Raw genomic sequence first — 18,956 nt, forward strand, 5'->3', positions numbered from 1 at the left:
ACTTTGGATGTTGTGGGATAACCTGTATCTTGTAATTCCTGATTAATCCTTGAGCTTGGTTTTTCACTGCTTACTTCTACATAAAGTTTTGTTCAGCTGTCTTTGGATATAATGTGTTGTAGGAGTTTGTCTTCAATCAGCTTTGGTAATTTAGAGGGTTCACCTTCCACCTCCACAGCTCCCAAAAGCTATTTAGGAGTGAAACACAGTCAGAATGGAGTGTCTAATTTTTGCATTCCTGGTTTCATGCTTGTAAGTTCTGTTACAGAAGAGTTGAAAAGAATTCAGTTCTTAAAAAGTTGAAAACTGAAATGCCGAGCTGACAGTGGAATATGAAAGGCTGGGGGGAAAAATAAATAAATAAATGTTTACTCAAATTTTTGCACCTTTGCACTCATTTAATATCGGTGTGTATGCATTATGAAAGGTTTCTGTTATATGGTGATAGGTTGTTTTTTTATATCAAATCCCCAAGGTGATTTGAGCTGGCCATGCTACATCCTTGTAGGATGCTGTTCCCAGGTAAACATGGCACCTTCAGTCCTATGGTGTTACTAGTTGCATTAACAAAAACGGTAACACCTGACATTTGGCAAACAAAAAGGCTGAGAACCTGTTATGCACCTAGTGTTTCTCTCGACTGGTGTGTGTTGTTGACAGTCATTAACAGGGTATGTGGGTGTATGTTCAGGCAGCAAGCTGTGTTGCTTTTGGAGCGTGTACTGATACACAAAAGCCAGTGTTGACTGAGTAACAGTTTGATTATTGGCAAGGGAGAGCAGGGACCATCTTTGCTCTGTGCCTGCAGCTGAATAGAAGAGTGAGGGATAAAGGAAGAATGCAAGGATTTCTCTGTATCTGCTCTCTTTTGCATGCCTTTTCATGCAACAGTTAGCTTTAGTCCTCTTTCCCCATATGCTAAAACAGTTGTGAATATCTTTCCTCCCAGTCAAACCCTTTGCCATGAAGGAGTTGATGCCAAGTTGTTGCCTCTTGCAGTTGAAAAAAAGAAAAGGCCATGATGGATGGTGTCTCCGTACTCTTGTCTGTACGTACTCCCGATCGTTTCCTGATTGGCCACCTTTCTCTTTCTTACCCTGGCGCTACTGTTACTGTGTCGGCATGCTTTATTCTGCTTTATTAACAGGCATTTATGAAGGTCGCATAGCTTTGAGTGCCTTTTTGCCGAGGCCGCGTGTGCTGCCTCTGTAGCACTGCTCAGTCCCTCGCAAGGCACCCTCTTTATAGAGGTGTGTGGCTCCAATATGATATTTTAAATATAATTTAAATGTAAATTTAAATTTAAAACACAAAGTTTTGTCTTTCCTGCCCTGACACTCTTTCTGCCCACTCTGACTTTTACACTTACCCAAAGGCCTTTCCAATCAGATCCTACTGGTGTCACGATTACTTCCAGGCTCTGCTTACTTAACTGTCAGAATCTTCCGGAGCCTGGGAAATCGCCCAAGGTGTCCAAGATGTGTTGGAGCTAAATGGCACAGCCCCAGCTACTCTATAACCGACCTGAGCCAGAGCAAATGGAGTGGTGCGGAGAGAGAGGTGTTTCATGCCACTGAAGCCAGGGTATGTCTGGGGTTGAGGCACAGATGGTTGCTTCGAGGGAGGACTCTTGGCTGGCTCCAGCTGCTGGATTATTCTTGACTGGGGTAGCAAAGCAGGTATCAACAGATAGGCATGCATCCTGCACGAGTGCCTCATCTACATTATGACATAATATTTTTTTGTAATAAGTAGGGTACTGATGCTGAATGTGTTGGCAATGTTTTAAGAATTTATTTAGAAACTGTAGAACAGCATAAACTCATATGTTGGGTTTTCCAAAAGGGTAATAATAATACACAAAGTTTTAGTCAGACCAAAAGACAAAAAGCAGTTTGTTTCCAATTCAAAAAAATACAAACATTTGCTACAGGTACAAAATTATAAAAAGTTTGTATTTTCCTCTTGATCTGGTGACAGACACATACAGCAGAGATGTATATTTCACCAGCTCCAAATTCATATAAGCTATGGTAAATGGTAATAGAGAAAAAAATGTCGTGGTTAAGAAGAAAAAAACAAATGTCTCGTCTTTCTATTTAACCAGAAGTGAACACCGTTATCTTATTCCTTTCCACATTTTTGATTGCCAACATTTAAATTAGTGTTACTCATGCTTCGTATAATAATCAGAAACGATAGCAGGTTTACCTCATGCATTTATTTTTAATATTCATCACATAATGTCTTCTCACCATGCTACCTAGAAAGGTTAGTGTTTTTACTGACAACATTTAAGGGAAATGGAGAATGAAGGAATGCAGTTGGGATCCAGGAATATTCTATGCACTGTTTCACAATAAAATGTTAGAAATCCTCCAGTTAGCATAAAAAGTAATTTTGTAATTAATTCTGCTTGGATGTGTCTGCAATAACAAATGTAACCAAAAGATCACTTAACAGAAGGGGAAGATGCTGCTGAGTGCCTCTGTCAGTAAAACACACGTCTGTCTCCTGTATTGTGCAAAGATGCAGGAGCCCTGCACATCTCGTCTGTGTGGCTTGCATGTGGGCTTCTGCACGTAAGAAGACCGAGTGCGTCTTATTTTTGATGGATTTGTGCTTCAGGCTGCCACTCCAGGCGGTTGTGTTTGTGCAGCATTCAGTAGTGCTGGGCAGAGGAATCGCCAGAAATGTTGTCAGTAAAAACCAGAAGCAGCTCAGGGGTTTTATTAAAAATAGTAATAAATAAAAAAAAAAAGAGACTCTCCACCTTTGTTTGGTAATTGATATTTTTTAGTGACAAGTGCCCTTTGTGTTTCCAATGTGGTTGATTTGTTACCATAACCTGCTGAAGGACCTGAAACTGTAATCTCCCTTCCAAAGTCGATCTAGCCAAGATGCTTGGGACTTTCATATTAGCTTGCCTGGTTTAAAGTTGAATTCTCGACTTTGTCATTTAAGCAGAATGCTGCAAAGGTGGTAAGGCCTGAGGTGACATCTAACAACTCTTTTCCTCATCCTTCTGTTTGTGAGCAAAGGATGCACTAGATGGCACCAGAAAGCTGCTGTTACTAGGTTGTACTTTGCATCCCTTCTCACAGGAATGGGTAACTGAATGGTGGTCCAAAAATGCACCACCTCTTGTTGGCAGTCACAAACAGGGTGCTTTTCATACAGTGGTAGTGGTGGCTTAGCCTTGATCTCATCTCTCTCTTATGTCTTTTAAGAAATGTTATTATGTAAGAAAGAAGGAAAGGAAAGCTGCATCTTACATTTCTTCTTGCTCTAGAACAACTCGGAAACCAGAGTATCAGGTGCTCTCTGCCATCTTTAGTAACTACACTTTGGGGGGAAAACCAAAATAAAATAAAATAAAAGCTTACACAGCGCTATGACAGAACTCTATCACCAGCCAAGAACAAACTACAGCAGTACACTATCATGGCATTATTTACAACACAGTGGAACATTATGCATATAATAAATTACATTTTAATACTTTTCCTCTTAAACTCTGATATATGTAAGCTCATGCTTTTTAAATTTTATTTTTGTTCAGTCCAATATATTTTCCTCTATGTATATTAACTGAATAGGCAAGTATAGGAGGTGACAGTGCTGTTTGCCTATCTTTTTTATGTTTTTAGAAGCCAAATTGCTTTCCAAATTAATGATAACTCACTGTATGCAACTGCCCTTACTGACACTTATAGCACGTACATTTCCACAGCAGAAGTAGTAAGGGATTGTCAACTAGGCCTGTGCTCATATTGACATTAAGTCTTAGAGATTTTCTTGTGAGGTCTTGAGTTGATGTGGGAAAAAAAAAGGGAATGGAAATTGTGTAGTATTGCACACCTTGGGAAGTGTGATCATGCTCCTGATGGCACGCTGCTTCTGTTTGGCCCTACTAAACTTAACAGGGAAATCTGCAGAGGAAAGAACTAGGAGGAAGGTTTACAAAGGCTAAGGTTGGGGTTTACAGGAGTAGATGAAAACCAAGAGTCCCTTCTTGCTCTGCAGGACAGAATATTTGCCTGCTGTATTTATTTAGCAGCTGTGCAGAGGTTCCAAATTGGTATATGCAGAAGTCAAGCTTTGTCATGTTTATTAGAGAAGGGCTTGTTTGTTTGTTTGTTTGGGGGGTGTGTGTGTTTTGTTGGTTTTGCCTTTTTTTTTTTTTTTTTTTTAAACATTAAATCAATTTACAGCTATCTTGTGTGGGCTCTGTACCATAGTGGATGGGATTCATCCCAGTGCAAAAGGCTCTGCTCTCCTGCCTATAAGGAGCAGCCCGGCCTCCAGGAGCAGAAGAGTCCTGTGAAAGGCAGCGCTGTGTGGGTCCAGGTGCCGGCACAGCTTCAGGTCCCACAGAGCTGCACAAATGCCCCAAGGAATCAATCAAAAGCATCCAAAGTGGTCCCCTTGGGTATCTATGCTACTCTCCAGCCCCCTGGGTTCTCCCTGGACAGTCAGCAAGACGGTTTCTGCAAGGACCGTAGTACTAAAGGCTGACTCCCTCCTAAAGAAGGGATTTGGAGGAAACAAAAACTGGCATCAGAGGTGCTGTAGATGAAGAACATGCAAACTGCTGGGTTTATAATGAGACAGACCACGTGGGAATTACCTGCAGAGAAGGAAACTACCTCCAGCCCGAGAGTGGTAGAAGTGCCCTACTTCTCCCCCACCTGATGCTGTTCTGCAAAGGGAAAATTCTGCTCTGCCTATGTTCAGATGGCCACTGCCACCTGGATGCTCTGCATAAATATTCACGTCGAGTAATTAGTTTCCTAGTGTAATTCTGACTACTTAAGCATTATTTCTGTTAATCAAACTAACAAAATGTATCCCGCTAAAGGCATGAGGCTACACTCTATTGGGGTAATTGGTTTATTGCTATGGGCCGTGCCAAACCCAAGTCCTTGAATGTGTACACAACCACCAGATAAAACCACTTTGTTCAGTTTTTGACCTAGGCTAAATTAGTAAATTATTAAATACTAAATTAGTATTACTAATGCAGGTTACCTATTTCTAACTGTTTTCCTTTTATCTGCATTTCAGCTAGGTTAAAAGGAGACCGTTACAGTAGCTAGTCTGTCCCATACTTTTATGAATGCTAGAATGTGTATGTGTAGAGGATAACAAATGAGCTTCTCTACAGCTCTGAAGCATGTCTCTACCTACTGTCCATATTTCCATTAGAAATGAGTAACCTGTATCACTCACTGTGTTCTCCCCAAGGTATAACACGTGAGGAACTGATACCAAAGCAACTATGAAAACCAAAACCAAGTACTGCAAACACTTCTTAAACCCAATCAGAATTAATTTTAAACATCTGGCAATGGTTGAAGTTTGGAAAGATGCAAATTCATTTGAGTTTCCTTCACAAATGTTGGGAGTAAAGACAAAGATTCAGTCCCAAAACAAAAAATGCCCTTTTGTTTTTAATACAAGTGAAAGTGGAGTGCCTTCTGTATTAAAATTATCGTGGGATGTTTCCCAATATAAAAAACTACATGCAACTTATGTACAGTATTCCTGTACACTGTTCTGACTGGCAATACTCAAGGCCAATGCTACGATTACAACTGTTAGATTCATAGAAGAGCACACTCAAGAGGAAATTTGTGGTCTGGTGTCGTTCTAGCTGAGGTAGGTTAAAACAGACCTGCTAATTAGAAAATCCTGCACAAATTTGTATGGTATTAAACAAAACCAAAAATTCTAAGACAGTTGGTCTCTGCTATTCTTTAAGAAGCCAAGATGAGTGTAGAGCAGTTATTCCAATGTCTATAAGTTTACTAATACAATCCATTCCATTAGAAAGTACTGTTGCTTTTCCACTTAAAAGCTTATGTTATTTTTTCCCATCATTGGTTTTATTTCCTATTTCAGTCTTGACATCACTGAAAGGGCACTGCTGTTCTGCAGGCGAGGTGTGTTACAGGGTGCTTGGCTGGTTACAGGCAGCGTGAGGGCAGACTGCTTTTTGTCTGTGCAATATGCCCGGACTGTTTCGTTCTGGGCTGCCTCCCCGTCCCTGCAAAGGCTGCGAGGGGGATGACCCCAGGGAGGATCCTGGCCGCTCTGCCCCAGGGAAGCCTCGCCACCGCTCAGCACCACCCCAGAAATGTGCTTGGGCCAGGGACCAGAAGTGGTCCTGCAGCAGGGTGCCTGGGGGCTGGCAGGCTGCCCGAGGACAGGCCCCGGCTGCTTGTCCTGCGGCTGCGGCTTAATGCAAGGCAGTAAGCTGGAATTTGGTCAGAATGTTTGTTTTCAGGTGTAATAATTGCCTGTCTGAGAACAATATGCGTGTGCGTATACGTATGCTTGGAGAGGAGAATTTGTATTAGCAGCAGGATTTTTAAAAAGGAAAAAGTACATTAATGGGATTTAGGAGTTCATGCTTTTCTTGTTCGATAACACCACGCTTACGTAGGATTAGAGTGACAGAGTCTGAGATGTCATGGGCTCACAGAGTCTGCTGCATCTTGTCCTTACACATTGCTGCTACCTACACACACACTTGCATACATTAACTGGGTTCAGAGAAAAAGAAGCACACACACAAATCAATGTGTTTTCCCACAGCTACGGCACTGTCACCTGCGTGCTGTTGTTGGAAAAGTCCCCTGCCAGTCAGATTCCAGTTGTCATGGGCAACACCTGAAACGGCTGCTTGTTTTCATGGGAGATGCTAAACACAGGTAAGTCTTGCAAAAGATTTATGTCCCAATCCAGAAAAATTCTTAGGGACGGATTTCACATTAAAACACTATGAGTCACTCTCGCTCAAGTTCTTCATTAGGATCAAGACAATAATTAGCTCACACTAATCTAATAGAAAATTAAGGCTTCTGATCTCAAAGCTACATTGGAACTACAGCTGCCCAGGGCTTATCCAAACCAAAGCTGGAAAGCAGCATTTCTCTACATGGGATACTTTGTATGTGCCATATTTAAATAAGTCTTCTCTTCTCAGTTCAATTCAGAGGGATCTCCCCTGTGCCGTTTTTCAAGAGTTGTGCTGATAATCACAGTCAGATCTTCTGTATGTGATAGTCTCCACAATGACAACTAAGTAACAAACACTAAAATGTATCAAGGATATTTTTCTCTCTACTTCTGGTATCTGAATTCTGTGTGTATCATGGTGTTAGCTAAAATGAGCACAACTATTACATGGCAGTGTCTGGAAACCAATCTTATTCTCGTTGAAGATAATGAGATAAATTCTGCCACTGAATTCTAGGGGAACATCTTACTGCAGTCTAAAGCCAGAAGGAATAATTAATGGTCACTTGAGCCCCTGAATGTAATGGACAATCAGGAATTCTTGAGCACACAGCCTCCACTTCAGCTGTCAAAACATATGCTTTCTTGATTTAAGGACTTCAGGTGGCAAGGGAATCTAGTTCACCCACTGGTAAATTGCTCCAAAAGCCGTTGTCCCCCAGTCTTAGTCTTACCCATTTTTTCCATCATCCATAATATCTTTTAAGCAAAATTCTAGCCATGAGAGAGAAAATACACTCATTTTACCTTTTGCTTTACAAATGTACATGTATGTGTGCACATGTGTGTACATATGTATGAAGTGTATATATGTTCAGGTACCCATATGCAATTGACCGTCAGTTCAGTGGGTATGCTCACTATGGCTGTTAAATTAAAAATGGAGTGGGCTAGCTGTAACCAGCAGATTATTCAGTGAGCAACATACTGTACAATGGTTTAAGTCAGGGAAGAGACTGCTTTTTCACTGACTTACTGAAAAGTGCCAAATCACACTGAGAAAGCTTACAGAATCCAGCACAGGGTCAGGCAGAGGCTTCATCAGTTGTTGGGCAACTTGGGCTGTTTTACACACTGTGGCACCTCCAGTCCTGTGTGCAGGGTCACCTGCACAAAGAAGAAATAACATGTAGATTCAAAACTGGGACACCCTCAGCAGAAAGAATTCAGAAGGCCAGGAACAAGTAAATGGCAGGGGAAGGACTGTGCAACTAAGGTCCTGGTTTAAGTCATTAAGAATATCAATGGAATATTAATGGAGATGATACTGAGCCCCTGAAATAAACAAGTCTCCTTCCCCGTTACCCTTCCCAAACACCTTGGAGTCTGGATGCCAGGTGTCTGTATCTCTTCCCAAATCCAGCTGCCAGTTGTAGGTGTCCAGCAGTGCTGCTTGCTAGACACAAGGTGGATGGTGTCATTGTGTGGGGGACCCCGAGTACTTCAGGACAGGGATCACACAGTGGAGCCCATGTTTGAAATATAAGCAAATCCTTTTATCTTTGCTGTCCTGGCACAACAGAGCACAGGACATTTGAGTGCTCCTTCTATAACCTGACATTTCTATAAGGTTGGGGCTCCCTCACAGATGAACGAGAGCACCACTCAACAGCAAACATAAGCTTAGGCTCAGCTTAGTCAAACTGGCAGAGGAAGCCTTAGCACCTTTGCAAGGGGAGCACTGTAACAAAGTAAGTGTAGGAATTAGTGTGTAGAGGTACTTCTACTTGTTCTTACAGCTTTACTCTTCATATCTGTGAGGCAAGGCAGGTCAAATGCAGTTTTCCAAAAAGCGTTAGTAGCCTAGGTGTCAGTCTGAGAAGGAAAGAGCCCCTATCCATAGTGACTACCTACAGATGATGTTAGCAGCCCCAGCAGCAGTGGCTGGTAGCATACATTCTCCTTTAGCTGAGAAGTGTCAGTGCACTTGAAGTGCAGGAGACTTACCTGGACGTTTCGATTGAGGCTCAATGCAGGCATGAAGACACCCTCGACATTTTCAAACGCTGGAGGCCCTTGCTGCTGCCCATTTATGTAAAAGGTCAGGTTGTGCTTGTTCAGATCCAGGAGAACACCGACAGTGGCACCTTTAGAAACTCCTCCTTCGGTCCTAAGGTACAAAGGGACCACACTTGGCGAAGGCAGAGTGCTACACTGCCACTGCTCTCGCTAGGACAAGGCAGTCTTACTAAGCAAAGGGAGAGTGGAGCAGCACGGTGGAATGATTATCCCCACGGCATTCAGCAATGACTGATCCACACCTTTATTGGAAGCATCTGTATTGCATTCACGGGAGCTTAATGCGGGGAACCTAAAGAGAAATTAGGTCCATCTCCACTACAACTGCAGTCTAAGAGCTGAAAATGGGGTCCAGAGCTAACAGGTCCCCTCCGCTGATGAGAGACGGGGGGTGAGCAGGTCAGGTCAGTACTGAGCGTGTGGGACAGGAGAGACAGCTCTGCAGAGCATCCCTGCTATAGTGAAGTGATGCATAACAGAGAATGAAAAAGCAGAAAGCTGGTTTTCCTGGCGTTCATTTATAATTGTTATGCCTGCTAACAGCCTGAAACTCAGACTTCCAGTTTGAGCACTCACCTTGGCAACCCCTGAGGGGACCCAGCTTTCCAGAGATCAGGGTACCTGCACATGTACAACAGATAGTGGTTTGGGGGAGGAAGAGAAGGCGGGGCTGGTTAGGGATAAGCATAGCTCCCTGTCTGACAAGGTGCTCAGCTATAAGACTGCGAGTTGTTTCAAGTGTGCAGGCGCAGTTATTGATACCAGTGATAATTGGTTGTGTCAGGAGCAGCTGCTGAGAGCTACCGTGGTATCAGAGCTTGGCAGGACAGACTCAGCCAGCCATTACACGCTCGAGTGATTTGACATTAATGCACTTTGATTTGAGGGTTAGTCAAACCCTGTATTACTTTAAAGAGCACTGAGCAAAAAACCCTACTAGATATGCAGATTGGCCACAGGCACTGCTACTGTGCTAATATCATGGGGACTCCGCAATGGATTTACAGCCTGACACAATTTGCTCAGGGTAAATCAGATTTCAAATAATTTGCAGTAGGAAAGGAAGCAGCTGTCTTTTGTCCCATGCACTCCCCTCAGGCACACAACATTCACAAGATTAATGCAATTTTAACATAAAATTTACGACAATGGGTAGGCAAAACATCAAAAAGGCGGGGAGGAAGCATCAAAGCATGATTGGGAAGAATATAGTTCAGGGTAAGAAATTTTTATCTTGTCCACTAGGTGTCATAAATTGTTTTCCTTTAGACTACATGTGGCACATGGCGTTTCCTCTGAAGGAAAAGGGAGTTTTATCTGTGGCATAATAGTATAAAATACTACTGTGACTTCTCCATTTCAAGCTCTTCAAACAATAATAGTATAGCTGAGAATCATGAATTGGCTCTGAGATGTGTTAGATTTCAAACTTTACCGTTCTCACGTTCCTTTTATTCGCTTTCTGGTCCTGCAAGCATTAACAGGTTTCTCTTTGAGCTATTCTCCAAAACAATAAAGCAAACAGTTTTCCAAAAAAAGTTAACATGCTTACCTATCCTCAGTATCTCCGTATCTAGACTGCTTTTATTAAAAGCACTCAATCATAAAACTCATGATGAGATTGTGGGAAGCAACAGTACTATGATCTAGAACTATTTACAAATAGATTACATTATTTTTTTTCCTCTGTTTAGAAACAGCTTTGATTGTGGAGCATCATGATTTATATCCTGCAGTGTTTTAAAACAGATTTTATGACATCCTTTTAAATTACACTGATCCTCTCAGGGAAACAGAAACAGCAACTTTGCCTTTTTGAGATTATTATGCGCCTTCCTATGTGATAAGTTAATTTGCTTCTTGTGGGCTAATTAGCTGTGTGCTGCACAGTGACATTGAGTGACTTTTCTGCAGCCCCCAGGGACAGCCCCGCTGAAGAGGAGAGGGGTGCTGCCTGCAGAGCCCACCCGAGGCCCCTCCGGAGCCGCAGGGGCAGAGCAGAGGGATGGGGTCCCTCTCCCTCCCTGCCTGCCCCAAGTCGTGCAGGACTTCAGCAGGTAGATCGCCTCATTCCTTGGCCGCCACCTCCCCACAGTGAGCAACCAGCCCTGGCAGGACGAGGCCGGGGCAAAGGCAAGCAGGGGCAGGCTGGACTTTTCCTGAGGCTGAACAACTGCTCTTCCCGAGCATCCCATGATTTCCTTGGGAACAGCACTTTCAGGACTCTGGTGCTTTTTCTACTACTGTCATGGTCACTTCCTTCAGGAGAAAAGGTGGGAGAGTCAGAGTTTCATGAGCAAACTTATGCAAGACATTTCCTCACTCTTCTGTACATCACTTAGTATTACAAGATAGTTTTTCTAATATATGACTCAGTTGCAATAACAGAAGCCAGCTAGCTCAACAGACTCAAACTGATGTTGCTCTCTCCTGGTACGCTTCTGTGGTAGCATGTAAAAAAGCTGCTGCTTTACTATCATGTATTTTCAAAACTACTTAACGACACTTATACCATAGGCCCTTAGTAATCTGCAGGCCATGTAAAAGGAAAATATAAGTATTTGTTACAATGGTTCTTCAATAAATACTTAGCTGATAATCCAGTTTTGAAGATATGTACCACTCCTTCTTTATGTCAATTAAATCACACTTCACACACTTATTTTCTCACAGTCCTGCACCTTTTAATTTCTGTGTACAGCAGTAAGTCCTGAGTGTGGAATTGCTGTGAGGAAGCCTGGAAAGTCAGAGCACAGACAGGGGAATTTGGCTACCATGAAAAATGCCACTGCCTGTGGCAGTAAAGGCTGTTATTCTAAGATGCTTTCAGCAGCATCTTGGACAATGTGCAGAAAAGGACTATATGGATTGGCTTGAGGAATTAAGAACAATAATAAGTTTCACTATTATTGAAAATTAAAGCTCAAGATTTTATGAACACTTTAATAAACTGAAAGATGATTTTAACTCTCCATTAACAGTATTTTAGTCACGAGCTTTACAGTAATTTAACAACTTTACCATGTCTATTGTCAAGGACAGTATTTTTCAGTCAACTGTAACATTTTTGTATGATGAAAACCTGCTCTTAAGATCTCTGAAGTCAGTGAAGAGACACCCTTGATGGCAGGGAGCTATAAGACTACACTCCAAATTCTCTAGATTTTGACTTCCCACTGTCCTTCAGTATAAAACACTTCAGTGTGATTTCAGTCTCTTTTTTTATGTAACCACGTAGTGGCTAGAGTATCGCCTGCAGCACCAGGTACTCCTGCTCTTGGGAACTTTGCCAAGAAACAGATCTATTGCAACAAATGCCAATGCCTCTTAGCAACGGGCATACAGCATCTCTCGTATGAACTGATTATTTCTAGGAACAACGAGGCTGAAAGGTACCTCACAAAGCTATATCCCTGCTCTATAGTATTTTCTTAACCCATTTGCTCAACCTGTTCTCAAAGGTTCCCTCTGGTTTTCATAGCATTAGAGTCTTCTGTTCATGTCTCTTTTTCTAGCTTTACAGAAGTCATGATAGTTTTTAAGGATGTAGACAGGACCAATTTTGTATGCTATGAGTGAAAGGAACAGGAAAGTACTCTAAACATAAGAGGTCCCATGAATAGGTTTTTCAAGCTCCACCTCAGCTTATCCTTGAAGCCAGTCATGTATTTATTGCCCTAATTTATTCTCATGAAGATTATGAAGCATGAAATGATTACTAAGATGTAACGTCCATCACAATAACATCTGAGAGGCTAAAAGCTAACAATAAATTTCCTTTGGACTGTGATACTGTACTGTCATGCACTTGTTTCCAGTGGGGAAAAACAACTAGGCAGCAATAACTGTTTCCACAAGACTATTAAAGCTAATGAGTTAAAAAACTGACCCACTTGACTGTTATGGTTAAAAATATAATGCCTAGACCTAATTTCATTGAAGCGCATATGATTCCATAACTACATGCCCTTTACAAGTGTATTTCACTTGAACAGATACTCCATGAGTCTATCCATGCCTTGGATGTATCTGAAAGCCGTTGTGTTTTATCTAGTAAAACCTGGGAAACTATCACCAACAGAATGCACTTTGTTCTCCTGTTTAGGCAAAGTGTTTCCATTGTTTGTGCTTCCCAGAAAAAGAGCTTTTGCTTAGCTCATGTGTTGCTTGCCATAAAATAGGTTTCTGGGACAGTAGTACGCAGAATGGTTGCCAACTTTTTTCCAGAAAACATAAGCCGTTTCACAGAGCATTAAAATTAATACAGCTTACCACTACTTCCGTCCTAAATTGAATCAAGACGTTAAAGGGACAGAGAATGGATATATTTATTATAGTGATGTTATTTCACTCTACATGTCTTAGGACGTGATCTAAGGTCCATGGAAAATATTCCAGTTGACTTCAGATAGCTTTTGATCTAGCTACAAGGTTCTTCCACCTGTCTGTAATGAACTTCAAAATCAAACCATGCTTCAAACAAAAATTCCCAGCAATTGCAGTGTACTTACTTAAAATACAAGTATACTTTATAAATGATTATTCAGCAGGAGACATTACAGCCAGCTTTAGGATACAGTGCATGTTGGCATAAACTTATATCTTTAAGGATACCTGCATTTGAGCATTTTAAAAATCACTGCAAGCCTTTCTTTTAATTATTTGATATAACTGAAACAATATCGGAGCTAGTGAGTGTGGAAGACCCACTGGGACAGTCAGTAGAAAACTAAATGAAAATTGATTCCCGCTCTGCCACAGACCTGCTACGTATCCTTTGTCAGTCACTTTATTTTCACATCAGTCTCCCATCATGACAGAGTAGGTATGCAAATACACCATTTTCCAAAATAAGCAAGGAACTTAGGATCCTGAATCACACTCTTCAGAGGAGACCTTCTTCTGTAGTACCCAGCTGACCTTCAGCTAGGGCTGACCCTCTCACGGGACACAGAGAGAGAGCAGTGCAGCTCTGCTCTGGCCATACCCCAGGGAGCTTCAGGAGAAGCTGGCCACGTCTCCCCTACACAGTCCAGCATAATGCCAAGGAAATGCAGCCAGCACTAGAGAGAGGTAACTACCACGAGCGCTGAAAGCCATTCAACCGTGTCAGCACAACACTGGACCTATGCTGATAGACGTTGTCTCTGTGTGATCCATCTCTGGAGGTAGCTTCAGTTAGAACATGTCTCCTCACCTCTCTGTTGCACAGAGCACACAGAGCCTCCAAGTGGTGGGAGAAAGAGGGGTTTGGTAACAACGGGCCAGGGGCATTCTGAAATCCTCTTTTGTAAGTTGGTTGTACTAGCTGAGACACTTTTCAAAGCTCTTCAGTACAATGCCTCAGCTGGACAGAAGCTGTCACTTAGCCCTCACTGCCAAACAGCCCCTTGTGTCCAGATCACCTGAGGTGTGACCTACAGCATTACCTTTAATCAGCTTTCAGGACTGGCAGGCAATCACCAGTGCTTTGCCTAATTATTGTACAACCCTGTAGCCAAGATTCCTCCTAAGAAAGAGAATCAACCACCTTTCTCCTTGCCCTCCTCCAGCAATGAGAGAGTAATCCTGCATCCCAGTGCACTGTGCTCCTCTCTGATGATGCTGTGGGTGGGATGTGCATTAACAGGCTTAAATCACAGCAGGGGACATTTAGGCTAGATCTCAGGGAAAAGTTGCTAACAGTGAGGATAACAAACACCAACACAGATTGCTAAGGTACAGTTGCTGCCACTAGTTATTTTTAAGAAGGAATAAAATAACTACGTTTAGCAAGGACATGATTAGTGTCTTGCTGAAACACCTTGCTCTGATGCAAAGCAGAAAAAAACAATCAGTAATGAGAAAAGCATGCAAGAGGCACTTACCGATTGGTGTGAGAATTGCAGTGCATGAACCAGCTGCGGTTGTTGTCAACGTACATGGCCCATGCCTTGTCGTCCTTGCCGAGCATCATGTCCTTGACAACGTTAATCCTGGCAATGCCAAAGGCTGGATCTGGATGGTTGTCATACCGGTCCACATGCAGTTCCCAGTAATGCACGCCCTTGGAGAAGGCTGCTGTGCCAAGAACAACCCGGTCATCGTAGCTGTTGCAGGTGACAGTCTGGTTGTCATTTGACAGCACTATGTCTCTGTGAGCTGAGGAGGGGTCGAAGGTGAACCAGGCCACTGTGGAAGGGAAAAAGGAAAGCAGGATTACGGCAGAACAGGCTGTGTTCAAGTGTCATCTGCTTTACTTCAATTAGGAGAATGACATTCTGCCTTCCTAAAGACACTACTGCACTTTCAGGTAATAAAGACAATCTTTCCTCGTTACTGTAGGCAGCTACACGAAATAGCTTTGAGCCAGCACCCTGCTGCTTTTCAGCTCAGAAGTGCCTTATGTCATCTGTGCTTGTTCCTCTGAACCTAAGCTGCTAAGGGCAGTGACTTTCTGTTCCCACACAGTAACAACAAAGTCATTGATGAGACAAAGGCTACTCCGTGATACGGAAACTGCTCACATAGCTGAATTGGTTCAGAATCACCTTTAATGGAAATGGAGTTCCACTGCACCCATGCTGGTTAGGGCTGACTTCACTACTTTATCAGAGGGGAAAAAAAGAAATGGAAAAAAAACCCAAAAAAAACCAAAAAACAAAACCCAAACCAAAACAATAAACAAAAAAAAGACAAAACAAAAAAACAAACAAACAAAAAAACACCAAAAACACACAAAACCCAGAAAAAGCTCTTAAAGTATAAATATTGTATACTAGCCTATTTTGGCAACACAGCATAAAAGTGGAAGTGATAATAGCATGCACTTCTCGATTCATTACAGTATCATTAACAAAGACGAACTTCTTTTAATGCCTGTATGGATGTCAAGTATTATTACAGAGGAACAAGCATCAATTCCCATGTCTGTATTATCAAACCTTTCTGTGAAATTTAAACAGTAGTGAAGAAAAAGGCAAATGCCAAAGATACAGGGAGAAGTGGCGACAGAGTGGCACAAAAATATCCCATGTGTAGCATAACTGCTTATGTATGCTAGAGCAAGTAAGAATCTTCGTTAGATTCCAGACTTCTACAGGCAAATAAAATTGCATGATTTGTAACCTGAAGTGCTACTGATAATGGAAAATCCCCCAAAGTGCTAAGAAGAGAGCTCTGTCCCTGCGCACACTCAGTTCCTGGCCTCTGCACTCAGATGGTCCAAAATCTCCATGCCAGCAAGTGCCAAAGATACCACTGGGTATAAAGGGATGCAAGTGCCCTGCCACTGAGACCTGCAGCTTTTCACTTAGAAACCAGCAAAAACCCAACTCACCATCTGACGTCTGTAAAATAACTGTCTTGCTGTAAGGACCAACTCCCGATGCGTTGAAAGCTTTGACCCTTGCATTATAGGTACTGTTGAAATGAAGGCCATCGATGGTGCAGAGAGTCTCCTTGCCAACATATACTTCCTAAACATTCCACCCCCAAAAAATAAAGGAGAGAGAGAAAAAGGGACATAGTTTAAGTGTTTCTTTGTGCCTTGTGATCACGTTAAGACTTCTAAATGTAAGCTACAAGTTAACAGATTCTCGTTGCTTCCCAGGATGTAGAAATTATGCTGTTATAGCACGGACAGCCACAGCAGTGGAGACACCAAGGATGGTTAGCAGTGGAGACTTTACAGTGAAGATGAAGCTGGAAGGGTACAGCATAAAGAGCAACACAGAAAGATCTTAATTTTTATCCTCTTTTCTTAAACACCTACTCCAAAACACTATTTTGGATAGTAGTCCCAGTGTCTGACCCACTGTGGCCATCCTGATGGCCATTTATGTAGGACCAAAAAAGGGGGGCGTGGAAGAATAAAAAAAACCAAGTAAGCACAGTTTTATTCTGTTGGAAAGGTTGTCTCATGCCTGCGTTAAAATATAATTTTGAAACCTGCAAATATAGAGCCAGAAGAAACTAATCTCCTAAAGATTAGAATCACGTGCATCACATGATGAAACAGTAATTAGACAACAGAGACATCATAGAAGTCTGCAAAGATTTATTAAACAGCAAGCACTTGTGTAATGTGAAATATTTCAGGAGGATGAACATCTAGGCAGTCTAATGAAGAGGATCAGTCAGATTATACAGTATGATGAACTGAAAGAAGCCTAGAAACCTCGTGTTTGTTGGAAAACTGAATAGAAAATGACAGAAAAGATAAAAATCCTGACTTGGCAGCAGGTTGAAAACCAACATTCCTTTCCACCTCTGATTTCTCCAATTTTGTGAAATCCATAGTTTTACGGTAGCAAAGGCCCTAAAGAGCTTAAGGCTGTGACTAGGCAGACCACTCAGGCCCCAGTTCAGTTAAGACACATAAGTATATGCCTAAAGAGTAGTCTTGTTGATTAAATCTCTTTGATATGAACCTGAAATTAATTAAATATGTGATGAATAAGAAAGGGATTGCTTAAGTTTACAGCAGGTCCTGTGTTTGTCCACTTTTCTACCATGGAAGCTGCTACAATAACAAAATCTCTTCAGTCCTAAGTTAGCTGATCTTTCATGGAGAGAAAGAAGAGTTTTAATAGAATATTTTAATTTATCTCCATGTTATAACATATGCTGTCTGTGCAAAAAAATTGTATTTGTAGGACAACTCTCACATTTTCTAACCAATTTCATAATTTTACCACTGTTCACTGCTTGTGTTTATTCAGCTTGATGCTCTCTGCTATGATGGGAGACAAAAAACATTCTTTAAATCCACCCAATGGATACTGATAAAGTGCAGTGAGTGTCACTGCTTTCAGATACATAATCCTTCATGAAAAGGGTCAGCAAACTCTTACTGAAATGGCATTCCTGAGAAGACTGCAGTTTATCTTTCAATTAATAAAACTGAGGGTGTTTCTACCACAGCAAAGTGTTCCCTTGAGAAGTTGTCACCCTAGATTTTTAAGGATTGAGATGGTTTTGTACCTTTCTCAATCCAAAATCTTGATATGGCAGTGCTGGCAGTCCTAAAACCTTTGCCAGTTACAACTCCCCTCACACAAATGGGCTTGGACACATACCAGCCTGAAATTTTGTTTATTCACAAGTACTTATTTAGATGTGCACATTCTTTATGAAAGCACCTTGTTCCTAACTCTTCATTCATCACACACTTACAACACTCTTACCTACTAATATTAAATATATTGGCAGCTCCCAGAAGCTGTTCACAAAGGTACCTTTTCACACTTTCAATAGTGGAGACCAGCCTCTTCAAACCCATGCAAAATGATACCTGGACCCAGTAACTGAGGAGACCTTCCAGAAACACAGTGCCCTCTTCAAAATGCCCTGCCAATATTGCTGTCTCTTCTAATGAGGGGTACCCAAATCAGGTGCCTTTGCCAGCTATGGGTATAGCGGTTTGGCTCAAGGACACAGTTCCTCCAGGAAATGCCAGGCCACTTCCAGCTTGAGAAACCTTCAGGTTTCCGGTAAGAAGTCAGTTTGCAGCTCCTGAAGAAATGCCATCACTTGTTTTTGGCAACAATTCCCATTTGTGAAGACAGCAGCTGTACTCCACAGTGATCTCCAGACGCTTTCAAGGCACTAGACCCTAGGGAATGCACTGGGCCAGCTTGGTCCTGAAATAACAGGAGCATGAAACCTGCCCAAGGAGGAAGGGCCACAGCTTCCAGCAGGACATGGCTGGCAGAAAGCTGACTGACTTATTTCTACAGTTTGTTTATTGGGACGTGGCAAGGAGGGATGGGAGCTTGTAAGTACCCTGCACCTGCAGCCAGGAGCAATCAGTTGTGGCATCACCCTGCGGGTTTAGAAGGACAGCACTGGGGATGCCCTCCCATACTTACCAACCCCATCGCAGCGTGTCTGTGGAAAACTTCCATCAGCCTGGTCTCATCCACTCCCAGAGAAAAGATTTAGAAATCCCATATTTTTATGCAGAATCCCATTTTTACTCATAAAAACTGGAAAAATTGAGTTGCATTTCCGGACAAAGAATCTCAGCTGTTGAAACTGGGTGCTATGAACAGATGAGAGCAGGAGCTTCAAAGAAATCTCTGTTTTGTGGAATGAACCACCTTCAGCTCCTGTGGGCTAATATGGGATTTTCTGCTCTGGTATACTCCAGG

General features: G+C 42.2%; 1 protein-coding gene across 4 annotated transcripts in view; it reads right to left on the minus strand.

Moving 5' to 3' along the window:
* Positions 1 to 7,021: 7,021 nt before the first annotated feature.
* Positions 7,022 to 18,956, minus strand: part of LOC122152379 (tripartite motif-containing protein 67-like) — a 33,120-nt gene continuing 21,185 nt past the window's right edge. For 3 of the 4 annotated variants that reach the window (XM_042796131.1, XM_042796129.1, XM_042796130.1), the window contains exons 7-10: positions 16,142 to 16,280; positions 14,691 to 14,994; positions 8,752 to 8,914; positions 7,022 to 7,911 (exon numbers count right to left, since the gene is read on the minus strand). In XM_042796131.1, coding sequence (XP_042652065.1) covers positions 7,846 to 7,911; positions 8,752 to 8,914; positions 14,691 to 14,994; positions 16,142 to 16,280 — 672 coding nt within the window. In that variant the 3' untranslated portion in view covers positions 7,022 to 7,845. The remainder of the gene's footprint in view (positions 7,912 to 8,751; positions 8,915 to 14,690; positions 14,995 to 16,141; positions 16,281 to 18,956) is intronic. The other variant, XM_042796132.1, reaches the window with a different exon arrangement.

Source organism: Tyto alba, unplaced genomic scaffold (genome assembly GCF_018691265.1).
Source record: "Tyto alba isolate M040663 unplaced genomic scaffold, T.alba_DEE_v4.0 Super-Scaffold_22, whole genome shotgun sequence".
Lineage (NCBI taxonomy): Eukaryota > Metazoa > Chordata > Aves > Strigiformes > Tytonidae > Tyto > Tyto alba.